Source organism: Dermacentor silvarum, chromosome 6 (assembly GCF_013339745.2).
Source record: "Dermacentor silvarum isolate Dsil-2018 chromosome 6, BIME_Dsil_1.4, whole genome shotgun sequence".
Taxonomy (NCBI): domain Eukaryota; kingdom Metazoa; phylum Arthropoda; class Arachnida; order Ixodida; family Ixodidae; genus Dermacentor; species Dermacentor silvarum.
The window spans coordinates 82,260,071-82,285,290 of NC_051159.1; the positions used below are offsets into that span (position 1 = coordinate 82,260,071).

Below are 25,220 nucleotides of genomic sequence, written 5' to 3' on the forward strand. Positions count from 1 at the left end.
AATGGGCGCCGATGGCAAGGCCGAGTTTAGTCCTTTGCGGCGTAGCCATTGCGCGCCTTCACCCCAAACATAATAAGAAAGAATTCGATTGAGTACAAAATGCACACGCAAAAAGCGACTACGCCATGACACAAACAACGCACTCCATGTGGTAAGTCTGCTCAGACAGCATAAAGGCATAAATACTTCCCAAACATGACACGACCTTTTCAGCGAAAGTCAAATAGCAATCCTCGCCCTGAGCTACCTCTTTTCTAACACATTTCTAAATCAAACCACAATATCAAAAATGTACTCAGGCGAAAAGAATAAAGGTGTTGAAGAAGCACTTGCCTGTGCTAATTCCGCTAATAAAGAGCGTGATTGAAGCCCCCTATATATAAACGAGGCGAAGCGAGAACCTCGCACATAAAAAATATCAACAGTTCTGCATGAAGCAAACTAGCAACAGTTGAACACACGCGACGCTATGCATAACATGGATCCAAGAACATGGACTGCATAACAGCTGGTGTGACGATTTCGCGCACCATATAAAGCCGACAAAATCATTCCTTGCAAGCCTCAGTAGCTTTAACACACAACACAATGATACACTCGTGCAGTCGTGCACCCTAGCTAGAGCAATACGGTAAAGAATGGCAAACGATAGAACCGACAAGCAGCATTCAGAACCAAAGCGAAATGCATTTTACCCGCATGCTGCACTACGGACAAACCAAATGACACATGGCTAGGCCGCGATTAACTTTGTCGCTTAGACCTCCAAACATGATCGAGGTCCAAAAACACCGAGATGGCCAAAGAAAGCACAAGAACGAGAGATTTCCCACTGAACAGCTTGCTACCGCTCATGCGGCACCGCAGAAATACTTAGAACCGCGTCATGGCAATTTTTGAAGGTGTTTCAGCACCCCCACCGTGCAACAATTCTTCTTCGACATGCCTTAAAGCTTGGGCTGCCACACATATACAAAGGTTGTAGCTTGATCCAGAGAGCAGAGAAGATGGCAAGAGCCAGCGGAGCCCTGGACTAGGGGCCCCGACCATTAGCGATGCCCCATCGGGGCAACACAAAACTCTATCTTTGTAATAAAGTCCGTCCGTCCATCCGTCCGTCCGTCCGTCCGTCCATCTACCTATCTATCTATATATTGCTCGTAGAACTTAAATCGAACAGAGAAGCACAAGGAGCGACGCAGAAAACGACGACGAACGGCTGCCTCCTCTCCCGAGAACACTTTGCGAGGCCGCCACCAGTGGCGCGTCCGTCGACGTGCACTCTGCGTATAGTTCATACAGGACTCCCAGAGAGAGTGCCAGCTACAATTAGTGGTAAAACCGCTCTAACAGCATCCAAATAATAAGCGCCATCTTTTAAAAGGCAAAAGGAGAGACTCGATGGGGCATTTGCGATGACCCCTATGTGTTAAGAGCATTTTCTATGTTGCTCCCAATAAATTTAAAACAAGAAACCGCAGTGTTGATGTCAGAACTGACTATCCTTTCTAACTGCCTTTCACTGAACTTGATATCAGAATCCTTGATACCAATATGGAACACAAAATTTATTATTTTTAAGACTGAGTGACATACAAAGCACCCAAAATGCTATCCTGGTAGTAGCTAGTATCAAATGTTTCCTATCTTGACATCTGCTGCTTTTTGCATTTAAACCTGAAACATGATCTTTTGCATTTAAAGAAGAAAAAGAAACCATTTTAGAGAAGGCCTCCAGCAAGACCATTAAGCTGGCAAAGTGCTGCCAGCAATTATAAAATTATTTATCAGCACTTATCATCATCATGACTTATGATTAGTACTGATAATGCTTATCACTTACCGTTATGATATTTCATGCACTGGAATTACGAAAGCGTTAAATAACTCCTGCAGTGACTCCTCTGCTAAAGAAATCACTAGCGGCTTAGACCTGGATGAACACTGCTTGGCTTTAAGCAACAAATAGAGCCAGCTCTGTACCCCACAACAGGTCAGAACGCCACCAAATGATGCTACGTGTCCCAGCAGTGCCCCCTCCTTCTCCCGCCCCCCTCCCCCCTTTTATGCCTAGCATAACCAACCCAAAGCAATGGGCGAGAAGAGTAAGAGGATCCAAGAGGCTTCATTTTTTCTAAATCACAACCATGCGAAAAAACATACAATAGAGCCAGAGAAGGGATAGGGGAAGTTAATTGCTATGTTTAATTGAAACGCAGAAACAATAAGGCAAAGGGGAATGAGAGTGGATCAAACAATAACTTGCCACACTCAGGAATTGAACCCACATCATCTGCATTGCGTCTACAGTGCTTTTCAAATTAAACTACCACGGGATGCCTTCCTCCCATCCACTTTCTTGGGTATTTATTTATGTCTACAAGATTAGCCCTGGCAGTGTTAGCTAGAGCCCCTCATGGCTAAGACGGCGGATGTGGGGCATTATTTTAATCGCAGGCGCCACACAGTGCATAAGCTTAGGAGCAGGCAAATAACCATAAACCCTCCTATGCTACCTCATTCCAGAGCAGTTATACCTTAAAACTTGTAGAAACTCCTACATAAAATGCGATAAGAGGATGAAGCAAGGGCATCTAGTTTGTGCATGGCCAGATAAGAATAAACTGCTTTTATCGTTATGCCCTATATGCAGGACACTTTGATCATGGGGGCAAACTCACATAGGTTGCAAAGCACTCATCTGCTTCTGTTCTGAGCTTCTCCTGCACATCAGGGTTCAGTGCAAGATAGTAAGCGGCTGCAGCCAGTGTTGAAGAAGTTGTGTCTTGCCCAGCAAGGAAAAAAACCACACACTGTGCCAGTGCCTCGTCTTCTGTGAGTGCTGTGAATGCATAGAGATATACAAGGTTCCCATACTGTTACAAGTAGGATGTTACATAGTATAGTATCTTATTTAACAGCCATTTGGTAATTAATCACCACAAATAAGCAACACAAGTACAGGGTACACACAACAATTACTGTTTGTGAATTAGTCAGCTGTTTGCAGGTTCACAGAGCCCGTAAACATTTTATGACGAGTGTGCAAAACATAGAAAATGTAGAGATGGTTACAAGCAAAGCATTTCAGAAAAGCTTCTATGATGAGAGTGAACTGAGCCTTCCTCTATGCTCCATATGACAGATCGTTAATGACACAAGCACATGGAGAAATCAGTACAGTGGTAACATGCATAGTGAAATCATGACTGCAACATAAGCAAGCACATCCACACACAGACTTGGGAAAGTGATTTTACTACAGATTATACCAGCACCACCAAAGTACTGTCTACAAAAAAAGTGAAAAACAGGGCTACTGATCACAAAATGGAGAGGAGATAAGCCTTATGTGGAATCCCTCTAAAGGGCTACTGAACAGATTAGAATCATTATAAACATTATGGTAGGCATCACACTTGCAACAGCATCAACTGGTAGCATACTAGAAACTAAGACTAAGTGCAATCAGTAGCAGGAATAATCTCTCTGACAGTATTACCAATATCCGTAATTATATTGCATTTATAAATGCAATATATTAACAAACTATACCACTGTTTAGTGATTGCTAATACCAAAGTTACTGCATGATATCACATTTTAACTACTGTATGATAATGTTTTCGGCCCAATTAAAAGCTGCATAATAAGTAAAAACTGTTTTTGTAATTGCACTTAGCCCTTGCATAAACGTTCCTTCTTTTATTGTTGTTTGTTTGCTTTTCATAAGCAGCGATAGGTTGTTTGCTTGGTCTGCATATACAGACCAAGCAGGCCCACAGAAACGATGTACCGTAATATCCTGAGTCATCGCCCCCCCCCCCCCCCCCCCTCGCCACCTGAAATTCATAAAACATGTTGGGCAGGTCATGTCTCGAGGACAAAAGAGAAAAAAAGGAAAAATCTAGGATTATGACTGTGTAGCTGTTCCTCATCGCGTTTAAAAAGGCAGCAAGATCAATGGCAGCGACAGAGACAGTGGGAATACGGGCCAGCAAAACTGCAGCTTAAATATGCCCCTTTCGAAAGAAAGCACCACCTGTTGCACGTTGCACGCAAGTGCAACTACCTTGGTAGTTGCACTTGCGTGCAACGGTAGTTGCACTCACATAGTGATGCAAAGCTATGAGTAAATTGACTATCGATAGCATCGTAGTTTTTTTGAAACTATCGATTGTATTACTATAGATAAACCATCAATAGTATTATCAATTGTAGTATCGATAGTGCAATCGATAGTATTACCATCAATAGTGCAATCAGTAGTGAACTGAAAATACTAGCGATAGGGCTGTGAATAATTATGCTGTTGTTAGCCGGCGATATTGCCAAAACATTTGCAATAGCCTACTACAGTATAGACCACTTATAATGTAACCGCTTATAGTGCAGGACTGGATATAATACGGTCTTTTCAGACTCCCGTTAATTTTCCCATAGCACTCTATGTATACGTGTATCACTTATAGTGCAGTTGCGGCACACAAAATACCGGTTATAGTGCGGCTTCCCGGAAGTTGGGCAGTCAACCTAGACGGCAAACGCTCCCCTCAAGCCACAAATACCGTATTTACTCGAATCTAACGCACACTTTTTTTCCAATAAAACAGGTCCAAAAATTGCATGCGTGTTAGAATCGAGTACGACCCTAAATCTGCGTTGCCATATAGCCGTCGGCATTTCAAAATGGCCGCCTCGCATGTGCGTCGAGCCTAGCTACCGTAGCTTCCTCCATGTGCTGCAGTACACGTGCTTTGATATAGTCACCGTCTGTCTTCACGTTCTCTGCGTCTGCTCTATCAGCATGAAGTACCGAGTTCATCATGATGCTGCATTTAAAAGGAAAGTGATCATGTGTGTGGAGATGGACGAAAATCGGGCCGCATCACGGGCGTTCGGAGAATCCGAAACTTGTGTTCAGGACTGGCGTAAACAGAAGGAGAGGATTTTCGCCAGCAAAGCAATGCGGAATGGTTTCAGTGGACCAAAGCAGGACGTAATCTGTGACGATCCACTTCGGCGATGCGATCGCCTTGGCTCTATCTTGAAAGCAATCTGCGACGGGGAACACTTCAACGCTTATAGGTCGCGTTGAAGCAAGAGGCATGATAGCACGAAGGTCAATTCGCTCACCGTGCTTCGTCACTCGAGCGTTTTGACAGTTCGTTTCCGCGGTCAACGAGTGAGATGGGTTCATGTTTGTTCGTGCGCGCGTGGCACCGTGCTTGTTAATTTATTTAGTAAGCGAATACGGAACCTAGAGCACGGTGACAGCGACAGCAGAAATGCGCCTGGAGTGTCCATTATCGCAATAAAATAGTTGTTTTGGTTATAGTGCGGTACCGCTTATAGTGCGGATATTCGCGACTCCGGTGACTTACGTTATAAGTGGTCCTCACTGTGCCAGCAATGCTCAGTTAGTTTAATTTATGAGCAATTTTTGGGCAAATGAAATAAATTATTTTCAGAGTGAAAATGCCAGAATATGTCCATCAATAATTTCATTCTCAAAAGTAACCATTTACACCTTACCAACAAACTTAGTTCTTGATAATTTGATATGCTAACTTTTAAATCACAAAATGCAATATAAATTTGAAGCCGTGCAGTTCCGCGATATGCAACGGCTTCTTTTCCACTACAGCTGAACAGTTCAACTCAATTATCATGTGTTAGCCAAGCATTCTAGTGAAGGAACACAAGCATGTCAACTTTCTTGCCCTTCAGCCTGCTCCTCTTATCTAAAATGATCTGTCCAGCCACTGAGAATATGCGTTTTGCGGGTACCAACGTTGCTGGAATGCACAAGTGCTTCTTAGCCACTTCAGAGGATGGCGTTGTGGAGCATTGCCAAAACTTCCCGAATTCTAAAGGGTTGCTCTTCCTTTCCTGTCAATGTAACTCCAGGTACTGTCAAACCATTAGCGCGCCAAACAGTGCGTCTCGGGTCGCTGTTGCCAGCAGAGCAAGGATATTTGCGACACTAACACTTTATCCTGCAACTGTATGTAGGGTACATTTTCAGAGCTCATGATGGGTACACTGTGATAATGAAGAGTCCTGTCATAGTTACCACCACCACCATATACCACGCACTCGGGGAACCAAGTTTATGCTGCAATGAGTTTGCGCGTTTGATTTCATACTAGCGATAGCACCATTGACAGTACAATTAATAGTACTATCGAAATTACTATCGATAGTTTTTTTTTTACTATCAATAGTTCGATAGTGACTGAACTATTGATAGTTCTGCATCACTAATTTGTGAGGCCTGCAGTTATGGTCTCTAGGAATGGCGATGACTCAGTGGTTTTGACATAATCCATATTTTGCCTTATTAAGGGGGGTGGGAGGGCGATGACTCGGGATATTACAGTAATCAGATTGTGCAACCATGCCTTTATTTCTGTATGTACAACAAGACCCACCATTTCGATCAGGTAAAATAAGCTGCAAGAATCTCATTTGCTAAATATTACATAAGGTCTCTTAAACTGCCTCTGAGGAGTCTTTTCCACTACCTTATTAGCTTTTAACTTACTACAGTTATATTCAAAATGCACAAGATATCTGATAAGCACATAAGAGTAAAAAATGTGCCAATGTTGTTTCGCCTAATTGCTGCACCAACAATATGCCAAAAGAAATGCCAATACTGCAGTAAAGGTCCACTTCCTAATTGCTCACGCACACGTCCACTCCTAATTGTTCATGTCACTGATGCCTTCAATGAAGGCATTCCTTATTTCTTTTATCTAATAAATTTACTGCGGGAAAACTCTGCAGCTCAACTCTATGGCACCAAGAAATACAACATTTTTGACAGAACCTGAGAAATTTATTAAGCAATAAAAAATATTTTATAGCAGATGTGCACATCCAAAGAAAAAAAAACTATATTTTCAGTTTCTGTATGACACTGTTCCTCCTTATATGCATCATCAAAGTATAAAGCACATGACGATCATAATACCTTCCCAATAATTAGGCTGCCTAACATAAGCTGCCTAAAAGGTTGGTTATAAGTGTTAAAATATGTATGGCAGGAATAATTAGGATGTTGTTTCAGCACTACAACTGGTGCATTACAATATCAAAATTGGTGTGGTTTAGCTTTGGCTAACCCTGGTTGATAGCGAAAGCTTCACTGCCTTGGCTAGGCCCATTGTCGAGCTGTGGCCGAGGTGTGGTTTCACAATGATATACAGACATGTTTGCAATGAAAACAGTGTTTATTCATCATTTTTTATGCCTATGAAGACACTGCGGTGATCAGTAAAGTAGTGAGACTTGGTTGCAACTCGCAGCCGGGCCCAACTCTACTCGGGCAATGGCGGCAATGTCTCCTTTCAAGGCTCCGTAAAGGCCTAAATATAGTCCGACGTAGCGTGAACGCACACACGTTATGTCAGATTGGCGAGAACAGTGGCTATAATTCGACCGATGGTTCGACCTACTGGCGCCGCCAACGTAACCGGATGCGCGGCCAATGCACTCCGACGTGCCAGGCGTCTGATGACACTCGCCCGCACACACGCACGCACACACACGCATAGACGCATGCGCGCACACACACACACCGATAACGTCGGACTATAAACGCGCCTTAATGCTCTCTTGTGGTTTGACCTGTAGCTCTCAAGGTGAAAACTGTTGAGTCGCCGACGGCTGCCCGAGGTAGCGTAATGAAGCTTTCACTTCAAAAACAGAAATTTACTAAGGGCAGCTAAGAGGTAGCTGCTTGAGAGCTTTGGGGACCCACATACTTGTGCAATCTCATTATATGTCTCTTCCACTGCAGAATTGGCAACAATATTAAAAAATTGAAGATATTGCAAGTACATCTTGCGCCAAATGATAACAGATTACAGTCACAATTCTGTGAAAAGTGGTAACAGACAAAACGTAAAACAACACAGGCACCGAAATGCCCGTAAGATCAGATTGGACAAATTCCTATCTCACTCCCCATTATCGTTGATACTTATGAGTTGCTCTAGCTCACGGGCACAAGTTCGCCCGGTAAAAAGTTCAATATTTTTATTAATTACTCTCGGAAGTGCTTCTGCTTCATCATAACTGTACTGTGAAAATATCTGATTTCCTCTAAAAAAATTTCCACGCACCATTTAGTATCTTTACTTCTCCTTTTACTTCTGATCCCATGTTGAACAGCTGGCTTTCCACATCAGTTGAATTTTCGGTTGTTGCAGTGAAGTGGCCTTCCTTAGCATCTATCATGAGCTGCAGAAAGTCTTCAGTACGCTAGAATGTAGAAAGAGTCATCAATAAGAGGGATCAACTCTCACAGGCACATCTGCACTGAACTGCACTTGAAGAAGCAAACCTTGTTCTTCTGTTTCCTTTCATCCATGATTTGCTGAAACAGTCTCTTGAAATACATGAATGGTGCAGCAGTTTTTTCCTTAATTCTGAGGGTCTTCAGAAGACCAGGGAACAACACTGAAAGGAAGTTTGGAGCAATGAAATATCACACGAAATCTTATTCAACATGTGGAAAGGTGTACTAAATTAAACCGAGTTAGTCTCACGAGGACTACGACTACTAGTACTACTAGTAAGTAGTATCCATGAAGAAGCCTCACTTGACAAGATCTGCAGGGGTGAAAAACCCATCCCCAAAGCGTTCTGGGCTGCCATGACAAACTGATTGGCCGTGTCGGTGTGAGAATCCACTATGGTGCCAAATGCACAACGAGCTATAACGTCCAAGGCATAGTGGCTATAGACTCTGTTGCATAAAGGAAAAAGAGAACAGGAAAACAACTTAAAAATGTAATTGCAACTTGTGTACACATGGGAAGGAACACACCACCCTCTGCCAGGTGGAACATGTGCTGGCATGGTGACCTTGTGGCCCTAGACTGCAATATGAAGATTACAGCATATGTCTTAAAAATTCTGCCTATTAAAAGCTAGCAGTACAAGTGAATGATATATTTGCTTTGTCGTTCAAATCGCTCGCATTGGAAGTGCTAGACTCAAATTTTGCCTTAGTCTAAGCCAGAAGCAGAGCATCCATGCCCAATGCTTATTCGCTTTTCAATGCAGTCTTAGTGCCGGGAACAGACTCTTACAAACAGCTTCCACAGTCACTCAGTCGCAAGGCCACCGCAGAACATGCCCAAATATGAAGGAAGTGGCAGACATCATGTGACCGAAACCCTGCAGTATCTCGAAACTGGTCCAACTAAAAAAAAAAAAGAGCATCGCAAGGCACCCTGTCTCAGGGCTAATTGTGGCAATGAGAATAGTCATGCATTCTGATCGCTCAATTTCAACCAGCTGAATATGAAGAATTAAGAGCACTCAAAAGTGAACAGCAGAAGTTACATACCTGCCTACTTGTGAACATTCAAATTTGTAAAACTCCTGTGTGTATGAGAAAAGGGGGGGGGGGGGGGGTTACATAGCACCCATTTTTAAAAATTGAATGTTTGCCCAGAGCACACACAGTTCGTGAAATACATGCAAAATTTATTTATGATTATTTACCTTTATACAAAGCATGCAAAGCAGCAGCAAACTTGAAAAGCAGAGAGTACAGAGCAACACAGTGTTTTTTTATCCCAATTACTTTTGCAGTGACGTTGCTGTTGACGATTTCACATGCTTCAGAAACTTCTCTGAATAAAGTTCTTCGAAGCAAGTATCCCTCTTGTAATACCGTATTTGCACAACTCTAACGCGCACCTTTTTATTAAAAAAAGTGCGTTAAAATTTGCATGCGCGTTACAATCGTAACCAACTCTACTCGAAATGAAAAACGACACTGATTCTTACAAAAACAAAAAGCTCAATGCAAGGTAGCTAGCCACACTACCATCGAACGGACATTGTTCTTTTATGCCTTGGTTTGCGGTCACGATGTTCTGGTTTGCTGTTAAGTGTGGCATTTCTAATGCATTATATGGAACTGAGAATGACTTTTCTGTGGTTGGTAGACAGCAAAAAGGAGGTTTCGTCGGACTTCGATAGCGACTAGTCGGTAAGATTCAGCTGTGTGCATGTCTGTGTGCCTTCGCATGTTCCATAAAGTTGTTTCAACATGATATGCGTCGACTCAGGTTTCGTTACTTGATGAACGCGGTAGAATCGGTACCAAGTTATTTTTTTTTAATATTTGGGTGGCAATATAACTGTGCGTTACAATCGTGGGCACGGTATAATTGTGCAAATACAGTATATGGCGTTTGCGTTGCCACAACAGGTCGGCACAAGTGCTATCACAATTTCTTTCTTGTGTGCAGTTTCTTTCAATATTGCGCTGCCCCATCCTTAGACTGAAAGTCAGTCACTCATGCTGACAAGGGGAAAAAAATGAAAACGAGCAGCATCACAAGAATTAGACGCGTGCAACATTCCAGTCTGGCACCTTTAACTAACTTATTTATGTATTTACTGAGAATAGATCACAGCCGGTGGATTGCCGCAAAAAGAATCTATTTCTCCTAAAACTTGACGCAACATTTGTAATATCTTAGAACGAGCCCAGCATTGTAAAGATTACAAAAATTTTACCAGAGTTGGCAGGTATGGAAGTGACCACACTGAGCTGGCAATCTTGGAAGCCATGCCCTGCCGGGTGCCACTGCTCTCCAGCAAACCATGACTATTATAATGTAGCAATCCTTTTCACTCCATTACATTTCTTTTTATCAATCGCTCACAACCGGCCCAACCCAGTGATAATGTAGATGTAGTGCCACCCAGATCACTGATGAAACACAAAGGTGAAAAGAATCGCAATAGAATCGGTAGATTATCTCAGTCTGGAGCATTACACCGCGAGGGCAGCGCATTCTCACAAATAACACCAACAGCACAGCTCGAGAAAGTAGCATTGGTGGGTTCAGGTGTAAGAAAATGCGAAATATTTAAGAAACTCCACTTCCTTTTGAGTCCAACTGCAGTCCAACTCTTTTCATTACCATTAGTCGACTATAGAGCATAAATAATTTATAAGTGGGACTTGATATACCATTAGTAGCTGACACCTCAATGTTACAATGTGGCAGCCCTGTTTACATAATCTTCTTACTTATAAAAGCTAAGTGACAGTCTAGATGAATTGCAGCACATTTTATTGCTATAGCTTGACTTTATGCTAGCCTTTGGTGTACCATCATATCTAGATGCCAACCTCATGGTTTCAGTGTACAAAGAGTTAATGCAATGAATGCAGGCAATTATGTACTCACTGCTTCATGTCAGCATCCTTGCTATTTTCTGCAGCAGCTTCCAGGTGGTTGCAGGTAACCTTTACGCACCCCTCGATTAAATGATGCATCTGCACAAAATAAGTGGTTACTCACTTTCAGAGCACATATTCCTTTCAAACCAAGAAATATTGAAATGATAATGAGCTTTTAAACACATCTACGTCAAAATCTTAGTGAGGGCAAAAAGTAATGCAACCGGTGTGCATTTTGGGCAGAAACTGAGAGTACTAACAACAATGCTAGAACTATTCACTTTCATCCCCCTTTCAGAATTTTCTTTTCTTCTTTTTTTTTCATTTTTAAAGGGTCTCTGAAATGGTTTTTGTCGTATGCCTAGACATAGACAGTATCTCTCAGGGAATGCTTTCTCACCAGAGTTTTGTGTCATCTTGCTATAATAAAACAGGTACAAATGGTTAAACGTTACCCTCCTCTCAAGCCGTGACATTCCCCCTCAACATTTACACTATGTGGCCATCACTAGTCCTGCGTCCTTCACGCGGTGATGCAAGTGTTGTCTAATTTCAGTTGATCTGAATCAAGTATGTTCCCGCGTCCCTTTCATACGCAGTTTTTCTCGTTAAAGGAGCCCTGAAACACTTTTTGAACATAGTAAAAAAACCTTGCCAATCTGTTAACGAGGCTCCTGTTAACATGTGAGACAAATATTACTGTACTGTATGCAGCAGGGAATTTAGAATCTCCTTTCAAAAGCAGTAAACAGTCGCTTGCTCATGCATCGGCAATGTTGTCATCGAAAGCATTTGGTCACCAACACCATTGGCTGATTTCGTGATCACGAAAACATTCTCAGTAATATATCGCAAATTTTTAGCTAAACAAATGAAAAGTATATATAAGTCTGTGATCTCAAAAAGACTAAAATTATTTCATCTTTACACTGTGCGTAGCTGTGTTTGCTGCGCGTGACCTCTCAGATGACAGGGGCGTGTTGCATAACATGGTCTACCGTGGCCGCCATGGGGTGCCAGGACGAACCCCTTTGCTGCCACAACACTCATCTTTTGGCAGGAGATTTGCCCTCATGGCTTCTTTGCTGTGTAGCTGCAAATGTGCAAGCAGAGACGAAAAGAGAGAGAAAGCCAGGTATCCGTCGATAACTCCACTTATAGTTGAAGGATTCGAAAACTTTTTGCGCCATGATGTTCATCAAATGATATATATGCTTTAACAGTGAGGCCATTCTATCATTATAGATAGAAAAGTGTTTCAAGGCCCCTTGAAGGCTGGTTTACAAGGAGCAAACCTTCACGTCGAACTTCGCACGGCAGATGGCGATGCGGCGACATGACGTGCAAAATTCACTGCCTTGCACTACATAAAGAAAAAAAGAGGCAAACCACGCCAAGCATTCGTTGCATTGCTGCGAGCATACCAGGTGTTTCTGCAATGACTTTAACCAATTTTTTAAAAAATCACCTGTGGCAGATTGCACATTTTTAATCCTAGAGCTGGATTTCTCAAACATGCCGACGTTACTTGCACGAGAAATCTAAATGCATATACGACAAATTAACAAAACAAATCAATAATGAACTTTTTAATGAATTACTTTATGGCACATATTGCAATTTACGAATTGTAGCCAGTGAGCTTGCAAGGCGTATCCACTTAGAACCCCAAAGTTACGAAATGCATGGGCGTCCCAGTTACATTTGTGCTTCAATGCATAAAATGACGTTTTCTTAAAAAAGTGGAGCAATAGCGCATTTTTACCTCAAGTTTGACTGCACATATATCACAACCAGTCCCATTGTTAGTATTTGCTCCAAGTGGATATGCCTTCCAAGCTTACTGGGTACAATTTGCTAATTGCAATATATACCATATATTTATTAATTCAAAAATAATTTATTTTTTGTTAATTAGTTGATGATGCATTTCGATTTCTCTGGTGAGTAATGCATACCTCTTCAAGTGGACCAGCTCAAGGACTAGAATTGCGCTATCTGCCACAGGCGATTTTTAAAAATTGCTTAATGTCTTTGCAGAAACATCTGGTATATCCAATCTACAAACTACAAAATAGCTGTTTATGGTGCTATTTGGGCTTGATAACAGCCTGATAACATGTAAATATACACATACACTTATGATTGTCTCTATATTACGCTCATAAGGCTTCTTTCTAGCCATCAGTGGTAAAAACAAGAGTTGCCACAGTTAGGCTAAAGCAGCTGCTAACTTGTGAATATGTGAAATAGGCTATTTATACAGTTTATTCTTTATTCTTTATTCATCAATTACCCCGCAGCGCCCAAAGGCGTTACAGCAGGGGGGTGACAACATGGAATAAAATACATCTTCATTCACACAATGCACTTGCTTTTCAATCAGCCTATTCCACTCTTTAATTGTTCGAACAAAAAATGAGTTGGCATACATGTGGGTCTTGGCAGGGTACTCCAAGATTTTGCAGCTATGATCAGTACGCTTTGAAATGTAATGAGGTTTCTGTAGGTGAATTTCCCTATTAATTCCAGTTTTATTATGGTAAATCGAATATATAAATTTTAATCTGTTTATTGCGGCAGGCAGAAAGAGATTCCCATCCTAGCTCAGCCTTCACTGCAGCGCTGCTCTTCCTCCTTCCGTACCACCCCAAGACGAACCTGGCAGCACGGTATTGTATTTGTTCTAGAGCGGCAAAAGGGGGGGGGGGGGGGTCCCACACAACGCAGCTTGGTCGAACACAAGTAGCATATGCCATACGTTTTAAATTTGCATGTGACCATTGCAGGTTTCTCTGAATGACATTCAAAGCTTTACCAGCTTTGGCTATGATAATGTCTACGTGAGGTTTCCACGAGCATTCAGACGACAGTAGCACACCTAGATACTTATACGTACTACCTTGCTTCCATAGTACACTGTTCAGATGGTACTGTGACTGAATTGGTTTCTTCTTTTTAGCAAATTAGAGATGTATACACTTTGTCATGTTCAAATTAATTTTCTATTTAGTACACCAGTCATGAATAAGTGATAAGTCGTTCTGAAGTTCAATTGTATCATTGTGATGGGCAATTTTTTGTACACAACACAGTCATCCGCAAACAACCGTCTAGAAGATGAAATTCCGGCAGAAATATCATGAATATAAATTAAAATTTAATAGCGGGCCCAGAACAGAGCCCTGTGAGACTTCTGACGTAACATCTGCATATTCGGAGCATTTTCCATTCAGTATTACACATTGCCTTCTTTGGGAAAGGTAACATTCAATCCATTTAAAAACAGTTGCATCAATATTTAGGGTATTAAACTTAAACAATAAGAGTGAATATGATACCGTGTCAAAAGCTTTCTGAAAATCCAGGAACACACCGTCTACCTGTCCTCCTGCATCTACACATGATATTATGTCTTGACAAAACTCAACTAGTTGTGTTGTGCAAGACAGTCCCCTACGAAATCCATGGTGCTTGTTAATTAGTACCTTATGCTCATTTAAGTGATTTATTATTTCTTTATATATTGTCACGGTCGCGACAGTCACAACACTGTGGGGAAAGAAAATGTTGTGCGACAAAAGGACACTGGTAGACGGAGTATCCACATAGTCACCATCGGTACACTGGGGCAAGGTACAGCGACAATACAGGTGAGTGCTTGGGGCGGCAAACGAACAAACTCGGCACAAGAGAGCTGGCTCTGGACTACGTCAGGAGCGTCTAGTGAAGCGGGGAAGTCAAGTTCAACGACACCGGCCGAGCAGTCAATTACAGCGGAGCGGCCAGTCAAGAAATCAAGTTCAAGGGTTATGTCATGAGGGCAGTGGCGAAGAACATGAAACAACACGGAAGTGTGGCGGCCAGCGATGCTCACGCGTGCGGTGCACATTCCAAGCACGGCCGGAGTTCCGCAGTCAGCGAATCGCACAGCGCGTGACTCTGGAAGTGTTAGCACTTTGTGTAAGTGTTCACGGAGATCAGAGCTCATGATACAAGTGTGTGCACCGGTGTCGATAAGGGCAGTAGCAGGTAGGCCATCCACTTCTACGGCAAGTTGGTTCTCATGCAGGGGCAAGGTTAAAAGAGGCTTTGCAGGTCGTGGGTCCAATGCAGCGTCACCTCCGGGAGCTGCATTGCTCAGCTTTCCTGGGAAGAGCGGCCAGAGGGGTGCGGCAATGAATAGTGGCGGGGCAGAGGGGACCAGGAACGAAGATCGTGCGGAGAAAGTGAATGGCTGGAGCTGCGCGTTGGTACAGGAGCGCCTCGGAGCGGTGAGTCGTTACGAGTGAGAAACTGCAGGAGTCGATTGTCGTCACGGCGAATGTCAAAGATGAGCGAGAGGAGGAAGGTTGGCCATACCGGCAGTGACGGGAAATATGTCCAACGCCGTGGCAATGAAAACATATGGGCTTATCGTCCTGGGTTCTCCACTGGGCCGGATCACGATAGCGGCGCAATGTTGCTATATTTCTGTAAGGCGGAAGAACAGAACTGACCCAAGGGTGAGGCAGGGATACAACAGGCTGGAGTCCTGCGTTAGCCAGCTCTTCCCTCACGACGGCTTGAATTAAAGAGACAGTCGGTCGGTAATCGTCGGAAGGGCGTGTGAAATAGGAAGGTGGCGACGCCGCCTGAATTTCACGATGCACGATGCGGACAAGGCTATCGGTGGTCGGTTGCTGATTGGGTGGCTGAACGTCCATGCAGGACAATGCAGCGGCCGTGTTTAGAAGCCGCATGAATTGTTGGGTGATGCGGCGACTTTTCAGTGCTTCAACACGCCGGCATTCCTTGATAATGTCTTCAACGGTCGAGCAGACCTTAAAGACCAGCAAGTTGAAAGCATCATCAGCAATGCCTTTCAGGACGTGACTTACTTTGTCCGCCTCGGTCATGGTGGCATCAACTCGGCGGCAAAGGGCGATAACGTCAAAGATGTACGACACGTACGACTCCGTGGAAGATTGGGCGCGACAGGAGAGATCTTTCGAAGCGGCGCTCTGGCGGCCAATTGGTTTGCCAAATAGGTCATGAAGCTTCTGCTTACATAGATCCCAGCTGGCCAGCTCCATTTCGTGAGTGTCAAACCAGATGCGCCCTGTCCCACTGAGGTAGAAACCGACATTAGCGAGTGTCACTGTCGGGTCCCATCGATTGTTGGTCATCAATATCCTTCAATAGTTTTTCAATTCCATTAACACTAAGTTCAACAGGTTGCATAGGCAAAATTTTCATTATAGGTGGATGAGTATGACAGGTGTGGTTGGGTAAGAATACCGAATTAAAAAAGTTGTTTAGGCACGCAGCTTTATCCATGTCTTCCGTAATTCTCTTACCATTATAATTTAACTCCTGTATTCCGAAGGAATCTGAACCACATTGTTTTAAGTACTTCCAAAACACTTTAGGGTTACTTTTGCGATTCCTCTACTCTAGAATTTAAAATAAAAATTAGGAAGAAAAAGAAAGTAACAAACATTAAACCGAAACTTCTTGAGTGGGATGCAGAGATGGCACAACTGCACTATGGTCTAACTCAAGATGGTGGCTTTCTGGTGGATATTTTGACAAGTTGTAATTAAGGCACGTGCAATTGCCTTCACCACTCTTTTTTTCCAGATCGCAGCTTGCTAGGTTATTTATCTGCTACTATTCTAGGCAAATTACGCACTAAAGTTGGTTTTCTGACAAATGCAGAACCTGTGGTAGCCGCTAAAAGGGCCTTTCTTTTGAAAACTGCAATTGATGGTTGTGTTGATCAAGGAGGTTGATGTTGACATTGACGTGCAGCGCTCGCATACTCTACAGCATGCCAGTCGCTGTAGTTTACTTCCTGCACACACCTGCAGTGCAAGATGAGCTTAAAGGGACACAAAGGGAAAAATGATTTCTTCTGTTTCAGTAGATTACCCTTCCACAATAACGAAAACGCCACTCTTACTACGAGAAGCCACTTGGCAAGCCAGAAAAAAACAAAAAACACAATGGCGAGTGGTGACACTACATTGAAGTTCCCGCACCAGCTCACCGTGACGTCATGGATTTTGAGAGTGCCTTCTATGTCTCAGTTAATTCTTTAGCAGTAAAGATTGATTACATAGTGTTCTAAAGGTGCCCAAGACTGAATATGGCAAGTTTTGCAAACTTTTACTGAGCCAACATGGCCCAAATATGAAAAATTACTTTAGAAGTCATGACGTCACACTGAAGTGCTAACTTGGGAGTTTCCGTGCGAAATTAAAAAAAATTTCTTTGAGCTACATTTTCTCTTCTAATAACTGACCTATTGCAGTGTAATTAACGACAGCAGAGTTTCCGAAGAATACTTTATCAGTCGAAGTTGATTTATTGTTTTGCTTTAGTGTCCCTTTAATACAGAGCTGGAGCCATTCTTGTTCCTGCCACCAAAGAACACATGACTGCTCCAACTTTGATTGAGGATCCCTCCAAGTCGCATTGGCTGCCGTTGTGACAACTGCAACAGACGTACCGCAATCTCAGGCGGAAGTAGACGATTGGTTTGAAAAACATGTACACTTATTACATTTGCAAATTTATATTTCAGGGCAGGCAAATTTCTATGCATACATATGCTAATAAAAATAAACTTCATTAAGCGACAAGTTTATAGCATTCCAGATGATGTTGCGTGGGTAGCCAATCGGATTGCTCACCCAAGTGACATCACGCTATGTAGCATGGAAAGGAGTGGCTGAAAACTGAGCTTAAATCTGTCTCTTAATGATCAGAAGGACCCACCCTATCGCCACCATGCTTGTACACAATAATCAAAATCGTTTCAGGGTCCCTTTAATGGTCTGTCTTTATTATTGTCAATGGTTTCTAAATTACCATGCCATACATATCAAAACAAAAAACCTCTGTCCATGGGCTCAGCGGTTATGATTTGGTTCAGGGAGCAGGCTTAATTGTAAGAGTCAGAGATGCCTCCGAGGGCAGCAACAAAGGAATGGCAACAAGCACGGCACACAAACACACATTCAACCATAAAGAGTGCAAATACAAAGACATAGGGCATGGGGGCAAGCGAGAAATATATCCAAGTGTGACTACAAAGCGTTCTGATCGAGTATCACAACGAGCTCACAGTTTGGCTGGCGTGGTGCGTCCCTTGATGATTTTCATGAGAAGAGACAGCAGGTGAGCTCTCGCAGACTCTTGTTCATCGGCTGAGTGATGGGAGCGGAAGACATGTCATTTTGAGGTACGCTTGTGTGTCGGCACTCGACCGGGTCCCTCTGACAGTGCTTGGCCTCCTGAACAATGACATACGACCCAAGCCAACGCGTCTCGTTGCTCCACTTCTCAGCTCTGTGCGGCTCTGCCGATGCGGCCCCTTCTCTTTCTGTAGGCTGCTTGAGCCACGCATTATTTGCGGGTTCGCTGTGTACTCTTCTGTAGCGCTTCTCAATTAACTGTTTTCTTTGTGATGTTTTTTTTTTTTCATGCCACGATCACACAAGCAACGACACAACATCCTTGTTGTAGACAGTGCACGCACCTTGATGCATGGTTTTGCCCCCCCTTCATGGTCGCCATTGAAGCATCACGCACCACTTCACCACACAGACCTATACTTGGTTGTTATAATGGTTTTGTATGCTCCTTGTATAGCAAATGCTCGTTTTAGTATATGAATAGTTCCCAAGATTTTAATGGATAACCTTGTAACATGTACCTTTGTGAAAATTACAATTTTTGTAGTGCCTGTTGATGTATGCTATAGTACCACCCTGCTAAAAATTCTGCGGTGGGGGACTACTGCACATAAAAATAACTTTCAACAACTTGGCAGTTTTGCTTGAAGGCAGAGCATTGAAAGTAACAGCAAGGTTTGGCATTGCACTCGAGCTCCTCGCACAGTGGTCTAATAATAAGAGGAAGCGACATGGCGCAACGCAGCAAGTGAGGCAACCGCTGATGCGCAGCAGAAACAGTGCCCTGGCAGATACCAGGCATATCACAATACTGGTGCAACGAAGAACGCTGACAGTGGTGTTACAGGTGTCGCACCTCAATAGTGCACGAGATAATACAGACAGAAAATTGTCGGTGTTTGTCGGCGCCCAATGAAAGGATGATATATATATATATATATATATATATATATAGCTTGATATTTACTGCCCGCTCAAACCAGTGTATGTACCACAGTGTGGTATGCACACAGCTGCTCAGCAAGAACGCTGATGTGTGTGCGCACAATGCTCACACCAGCAGCGGAAGCCATAATGCTGCCCTGGCTCCAGCATAGCCGAATAAGCATTATGGTGCATCCACTTGGCTTCATTCCATTTGCTGCCAAACGCACTTCATGTCTCTGGAAACCTTCTAACCCTCCATGCGTTGGCTGTGCATGTGCCATCAATACCAGGGCAGCATGGCAGCAACGGAGTAAACGCAATTTTAGTGTCCGTATAACTGCCATCGCATTAATAAACGTAAGTTATGACATAATGTAAAACAATTACACAAGATAAATCGGCAGACACAAATGCATGAGATGCCCATGGATGAACAAGAAAACTACCTGATCTTTGTCTTGCTTCCTGTCAAAGCATTCGGAGCATTCAGCTCCCCAAAAACTAATATCTCTAATGGCAACATCAACCTTATCTCTCTTATATTTTCAGTTTTAGTAATTCACTAATGCGCAACAATAACAAACCATAATTTACACAGAATTTCAGAATCAGAATCAGAATTTATTATTCAAAAGTTTGATAATATTGCAGGTATTTAGTACGCAGAAGGAGGTCCCACAGTGAGACTGTATCGGGACCTCCTGAGAAAAAAAAATTATGATAATTAACAACTCAAAGCAACAGCATGAGATCGATAAGGTAATATATACAAGGAAAAGAAAGAGAACATAAACAGACCAAAATACAAAATTAATTACAAGGAATAACAAGGTTTTAGCATCTCATGGTAGCGGCAAATCACAGCAAATAACACTGCAAATACCAAGTGCTCACCTTTTTTTTCTTTTTTTTCATGGCACATTATACCAAAAAAATCCGTGGCACGCAGGGCACTCAATAAAGTTACAGTAAAAGCTCAATGATACGAATCTCACGGGGTCACGAAAAATATTCGTATTAGCCGAAATTCGTATCATCGAAACAATTAAAATTACTGTCGAAGCTCGATAATTCGAACTCGAAGGGGCCCGAAAATTTGTTCGAATTAAAAGGACGTATTTTTGAAGTATTCGTGCACCATAGCACGATGCACGAACGGTGCGAGTCGTGAAATATCGCGGCGCGCAAGCGCATAGCAAGCGCGGGCCACGAAACTGCCCACACCGGCTAACGGTCGCTTCCCGATAACGACAGAAAACGAAGCTTCAGGGAGCGAGCGGGCGGCGCCGGCACACGGGTGCGCGCGGAGACCGTCGAAGGTGAGGGAGGAGGGCAGCAGGGAAGCGGATTTGGCCGCGTCAACTCCGCCGCTTCAGTGGCTCCCCTCGCCCTCCCTCTCAACTCCCTCGTAGCTCTCTCACCTTCGACTCCGTGCGCACATCTGCGTGCGCGCCCGCCGCCGTGCTGGCGCAGCTGAAGTTTCATTTTCTGCCGTTATCGGGAAGCGAGCGTTTGCGGGCGTGGCAGTTTCGTTGGCCCTACTGTGCCTCCGCCGCTGCTTCCCTCTGCGCTGCTGCCGCAGCGTGCAAGGTCAACATGTGACTAGAAAATAGAGGAGAAGGGTTCACTGCCATTTTATCTGCGTGGCTGAGACGTCGGCACTAGTGTGTGCTAGAATACGGTTGTCTAGAACACTCTAGTCGGCACGTACACGCTTGTTCCGGCGCGATGCAGAAACGGTGACCTTGCAATTTGATAGAGAGGGAAATTTCCGCCGCGGGTTCTTTTTTTTTCTTTTTTTTTTCCGTTCCTTCGCGCGCGGCATTGAGGGGTCTCTCCTGAGCTTTTGCTCTATGGCGGTGTCGGAGCAATGCCGGTCGGAGGCGCCCCCACGTTATTTGGCGCGCTGCTAAGAGCATTGTTGGTGTACGGTATGTTCGAAATAAGCGTGTTCGAATTAACGAGATTCGACTGTAGCTAAATTAAAGAGTCAGAGGTGAACTCACTCAGGCACATGCACGTAAAAAGCATTTATTTCTTGAAGCGCCACCGCTTCAAACTCTTCGCGCCCAGTCGCGGAGTCCGCGCTGTCCGGCGCCGCGCCTCCGCACCAAAAGAGAAGGAGAGAAAGCGCGTGAATGCGCGCTGTTCTCTTTCGCGGCCTGTCGGTGGGGCGGCGTTTATTCGTATCAACCGACGCAGGCTGAAAATCGATTCGTAACAACCGTTCTCTAGCACGTTGCAAAGTAATGGGGCTCGGCTGGGACCACAGAAAAATTCGTATCATCCGGAAATTCGTATTAGCCGTGATCGTATCATCGAGCTTTTACTGTATTTGAATGAATGAAATGTTACCATGAATGCTTCCGACTTCTTCGTACTGATTGGCCTAAAGCCACTTTTTGTTACCTTCATGTACATTAACTTCTCCTCCCATGACTACAATTGTTCAATGAGAAACAATGACAATGATGACACACCTTTCGAAGCTTACCGGTCGTGAATGCCGGGCTACATGCCGGCCGTATCTTTCTCCAGCGTTCCACGTGTGCCATGACCATCATGTTGTTGACTACAGAATCCCCAAAGTCAATTTCCTGTGAAATGCAGAGAATGAGGACTAGCACAAAGACTTGATTTATCCAACTGTCTGAAGGCCTTGGCTATCAATACCTAGTTAACATTTTGCAGTTACTGAGACTATTGATACCTAAATTGTAGAAGCATTCACAAAGAAAAATTTTGTAATCGAATTTAATACTAACATTTTGAAAATTGATTCAAATATAATAAGGTACCAAATATTTCATTTTTAACCATTTTTTTAAATTTTTAAGAAAAGGTAAAATTAAAGCTACAAGACTTATTTAAGAACTAAAATACATTTACTGGTATTCAAAACAAAGTTACAACTGTAAGCAAGGAACTAAAAAAGGGTGATAATTTTTGCAGGATGATATAAAAATACACAGACATAGACATGTTTGGCATCCTTAAGTCATTTACTGTCCAAACCATCATAACAAAGGCAACGCCATGACAAAGGCAATGGCATGACAATGGCAACGGCATGAAAATGGCAATGGTGACAACAGCGATACAACACCAACAACGAGTGCTGTATGACTATGACAATGGCGATAACATGGTGTGGACAGCCTGATGATGACCCGACAACAATGATGGCATGTCGACAACACTTCGGTGACTGAAACTGAAGACATCAAAGCGCTGTCTTCGTGAAAGGGTTACTGAGAATGACTGCTGACTGAAAACCAAACTGAATATACCTCTGCATCACTTACTATTGAATTAGATCGTTTGAGCAATCAATTTACTATGCTATAACCCCGCAACCTTGAAATTTTGGATATATCATGTTCAGTCTTTTAAATTTCTTCCACGTCTTAGTTTCATATCCCTTTTAACCCCTTCCATGCCATGAATAAGCTGGGCCCGTCCACGCATTTCTGGTAAAAATGGCCAAGAATGCGCTCAGCTTATGAATGGTACTTTACATTTTCTAGCAATGCCATAGACAAGCTGGTTTCCATCTCAGTGCTTTGTCGTGCTTCCGGTAGCACACAGCACACAATCCGTGGCGCAGCACAAGCAGGAGCAAGTTTATTCTGGCAGAGAAAGTAAAACATGCTGGCAACTGGGGTCCTTAAAAATAATTTGGTCATATTTGGTCAGGACTCAGGATAATAGTGTGGCATGGAAGGGGTTAACCTGCCCATGAGAATGATTTAAAGTGTGCGCTTTGAGCATTACACTACAATGTTACATTACATTGGATGCTCACATTTGGCACTTAGTTATGGCTATGTTAACTATCCTACAGCCTTGGAAAGTTTACAAATCTCATCTTCAATTTTTTTAATCTCTCTACATGCCAAATATCTTCACAGCTCTTTTAGCCACCCCATGAGAAAGATTAAAGCGTGTACTTATGGCATTTCACTACAGCATGATGTTACGGAAGTTCGAACACGACTTTTTACCTAGGTTATTACTGTTTCAGCACAGTAGGAAGTTTTCAATTGTGCCTTGTATGAGCAGACTTATCGACAATCAACTTCTACTCCTACCAAAGACATGCATCTTTGAACAAGAACGCACGTCTTCTGCAGTGCATATAGAAATATTGAGTATAGACGTTCATGACAGTGTTACCTAGTGACAAGGCAAGTTTATTTAGCAGATTCAATATGTGTTCTAGTTAACATTAACAGTTACCCAAAAAGCAGTGCATCTCTCACCATTCTGTTCGGCAACAAGTTGAAGTCCTTGACGAGTACCTGCTTCACCAGTTCTGGCTCTGCAACTATCAAACTAGGCTTTGCAGCTTCAAAGAACCTAAGCAAAAATACAGAAAACCATCCACTGACATTTTCAGTAGATGAAGGTTCCCATTTTCTTTTAATAAAAACAGAAGTACCTTGCAAAAGCTCCAAAAACCTCATGCTTCACAAAATTCAACAAAAAAAAAATTGTCGGCTCTTTCACTTTTTGAAGATGGTTAACCAGCAAAGTGAAGTGTGCAGCCCCAGTGTTTATCACTGGGTTAATTCCGAGGGTTCATTAAAGTATTTCTCAATTATGAGGTTACACACACATTCGGCTGCGACGGAGAGAAATGATGTCACTGACGGTATGCCCACAGTCCGTCGTTGTCGCCTGCGTTCAATGTCTCGAGTCTGCATTCAATATGGCTAGGCGATTTCGCCTAGCCATATACGATTTCACCTAGACATATAAAGCTTCGCCTTAAAAAAGCCTCAGACCATAGCCCTAAGGAGTAGATGCACAACCCTTCATTAAACTTCCATACCCAGTCAATTAAATTATTAGACAAGGTTTATTGTAAAGCTGACTAAATGAAAAAAGTAGGTGCAATATGGTCAAGTGTAGGTCTAATTTCTCTTAACGTCAACGCGAGTGAGAGCCACTTCAATAAAAGCTTGAAAATCTCACCTGGCAGCTCACCTAGCATGCTATACTAGATATAAAAGTGGTGACGCATAAAATAACATACATAAAGTACATTGTACTTGCACAGTACATACAAACATGCACTCTCTAAACTGATCACAGTATCTGGCTTAGGCCAGTGTCCTGTACAGATTTTAAAGGCACCTTCACAGCATAGGATGCAATGTTGGCACCGCTCCCATTTTCAGGTACATGTTCTAGCTGAAAGCAGGATCCGCAGCATGCATTCAGTGAAAACACGAGAGCGACACTCTTCACAGCTGCTTAACCTTAGTCTCAAGTCAGCTATAGCTTTTAGCCAGTTCCTATATTTCTTTCCTTAACTAATCTCAAGCGTTATGCTGTAACAGTCTTGCACATTTAGGGATAAATCTGCCACAACAGGCTATACTGGCCAGTTGCCTGTTCTCAACGTTTATTATGTTTAGTGTGGCATGTATCACCGGTAGCTCGCTTCCCCTGCAATATGCTACAGTGCCTGTGGCTCCAGTACATTCTCGTATGTGTTCCCAGACATGGGCATGCTGCCATCAACGAATGCTTACACACCATACACAAGCTGCACTGATGTTGTCTACGAAAACTAAATTTGTCTGTTTTGTGCTTACACAAAAAATGAGATGTGAAGGCTGCTCACCCAGATAGTCGCCCATACTTTTGGTACCTGTCTTGATCGGGCAAGTCTACAGGCTATAAATAAAACCAAAGCTACGTTAGCATAGCCAAGTGCCTAGATATGTAAAATTAACATGCTGTGATGCAATGAAAGATGATCAGAAAGAAGCTCCCTCCTAGGCACAATTGTGACGAGTCATTTCTTGGTGTCAGAAACACGTCTAAATGTCAACATTCCCCCCCCCCCCCCCAGACCAGTTTTATTTTTATTATTCCAAACC

At 43.1% G+C, this 25,220-nt stretch overlaps 1 protein-coding gene across 1 annotated transcript in view; it reads right to left on the reverse strand.

The window, feature by feature from the left end:
* LOC119456758 (uncharacterized) overlaps positions 1-25,220 on the reverse strand; it is a 119,194-nt gene that overhangs the window by 14,110 nt on the left and 79,864 nt on the right. Inside the window, exons 29-36 of the mRNA XM_049669066.1 lie at positions 24,962-25,014; positions 23,592-23,688; positions 21,810-21,926; positions 11,229-11,317; positions 8,613-8,758; positions 8,354-8,469; positions 8,133-8,271; positions 2,682-2,842 (exon numbers count right to left, since the gene is read on the reverse strand). Of these exons, the coding sequence (XP_049525023.1) occupies positions 2,682-2,842; positions 8,133-8,271; positions 8,354-8,469; positions 8,613-8,758; positions 11,229-11,317; positions 21,810-21,926; positions 23,592-23,688; positions 24,962-25,014 (918 nt within the window). The remainder of the gene's footprint in view (positions 1-2,681; positions 2,843-8,132; positions 8,272-8,353; positions 8,470-8,612; positions 8,759-11,228; positions 11,318-21,809; positions 21,927-23,591; positions 23,689-24,961; positions 25,015-25,220) is intronic.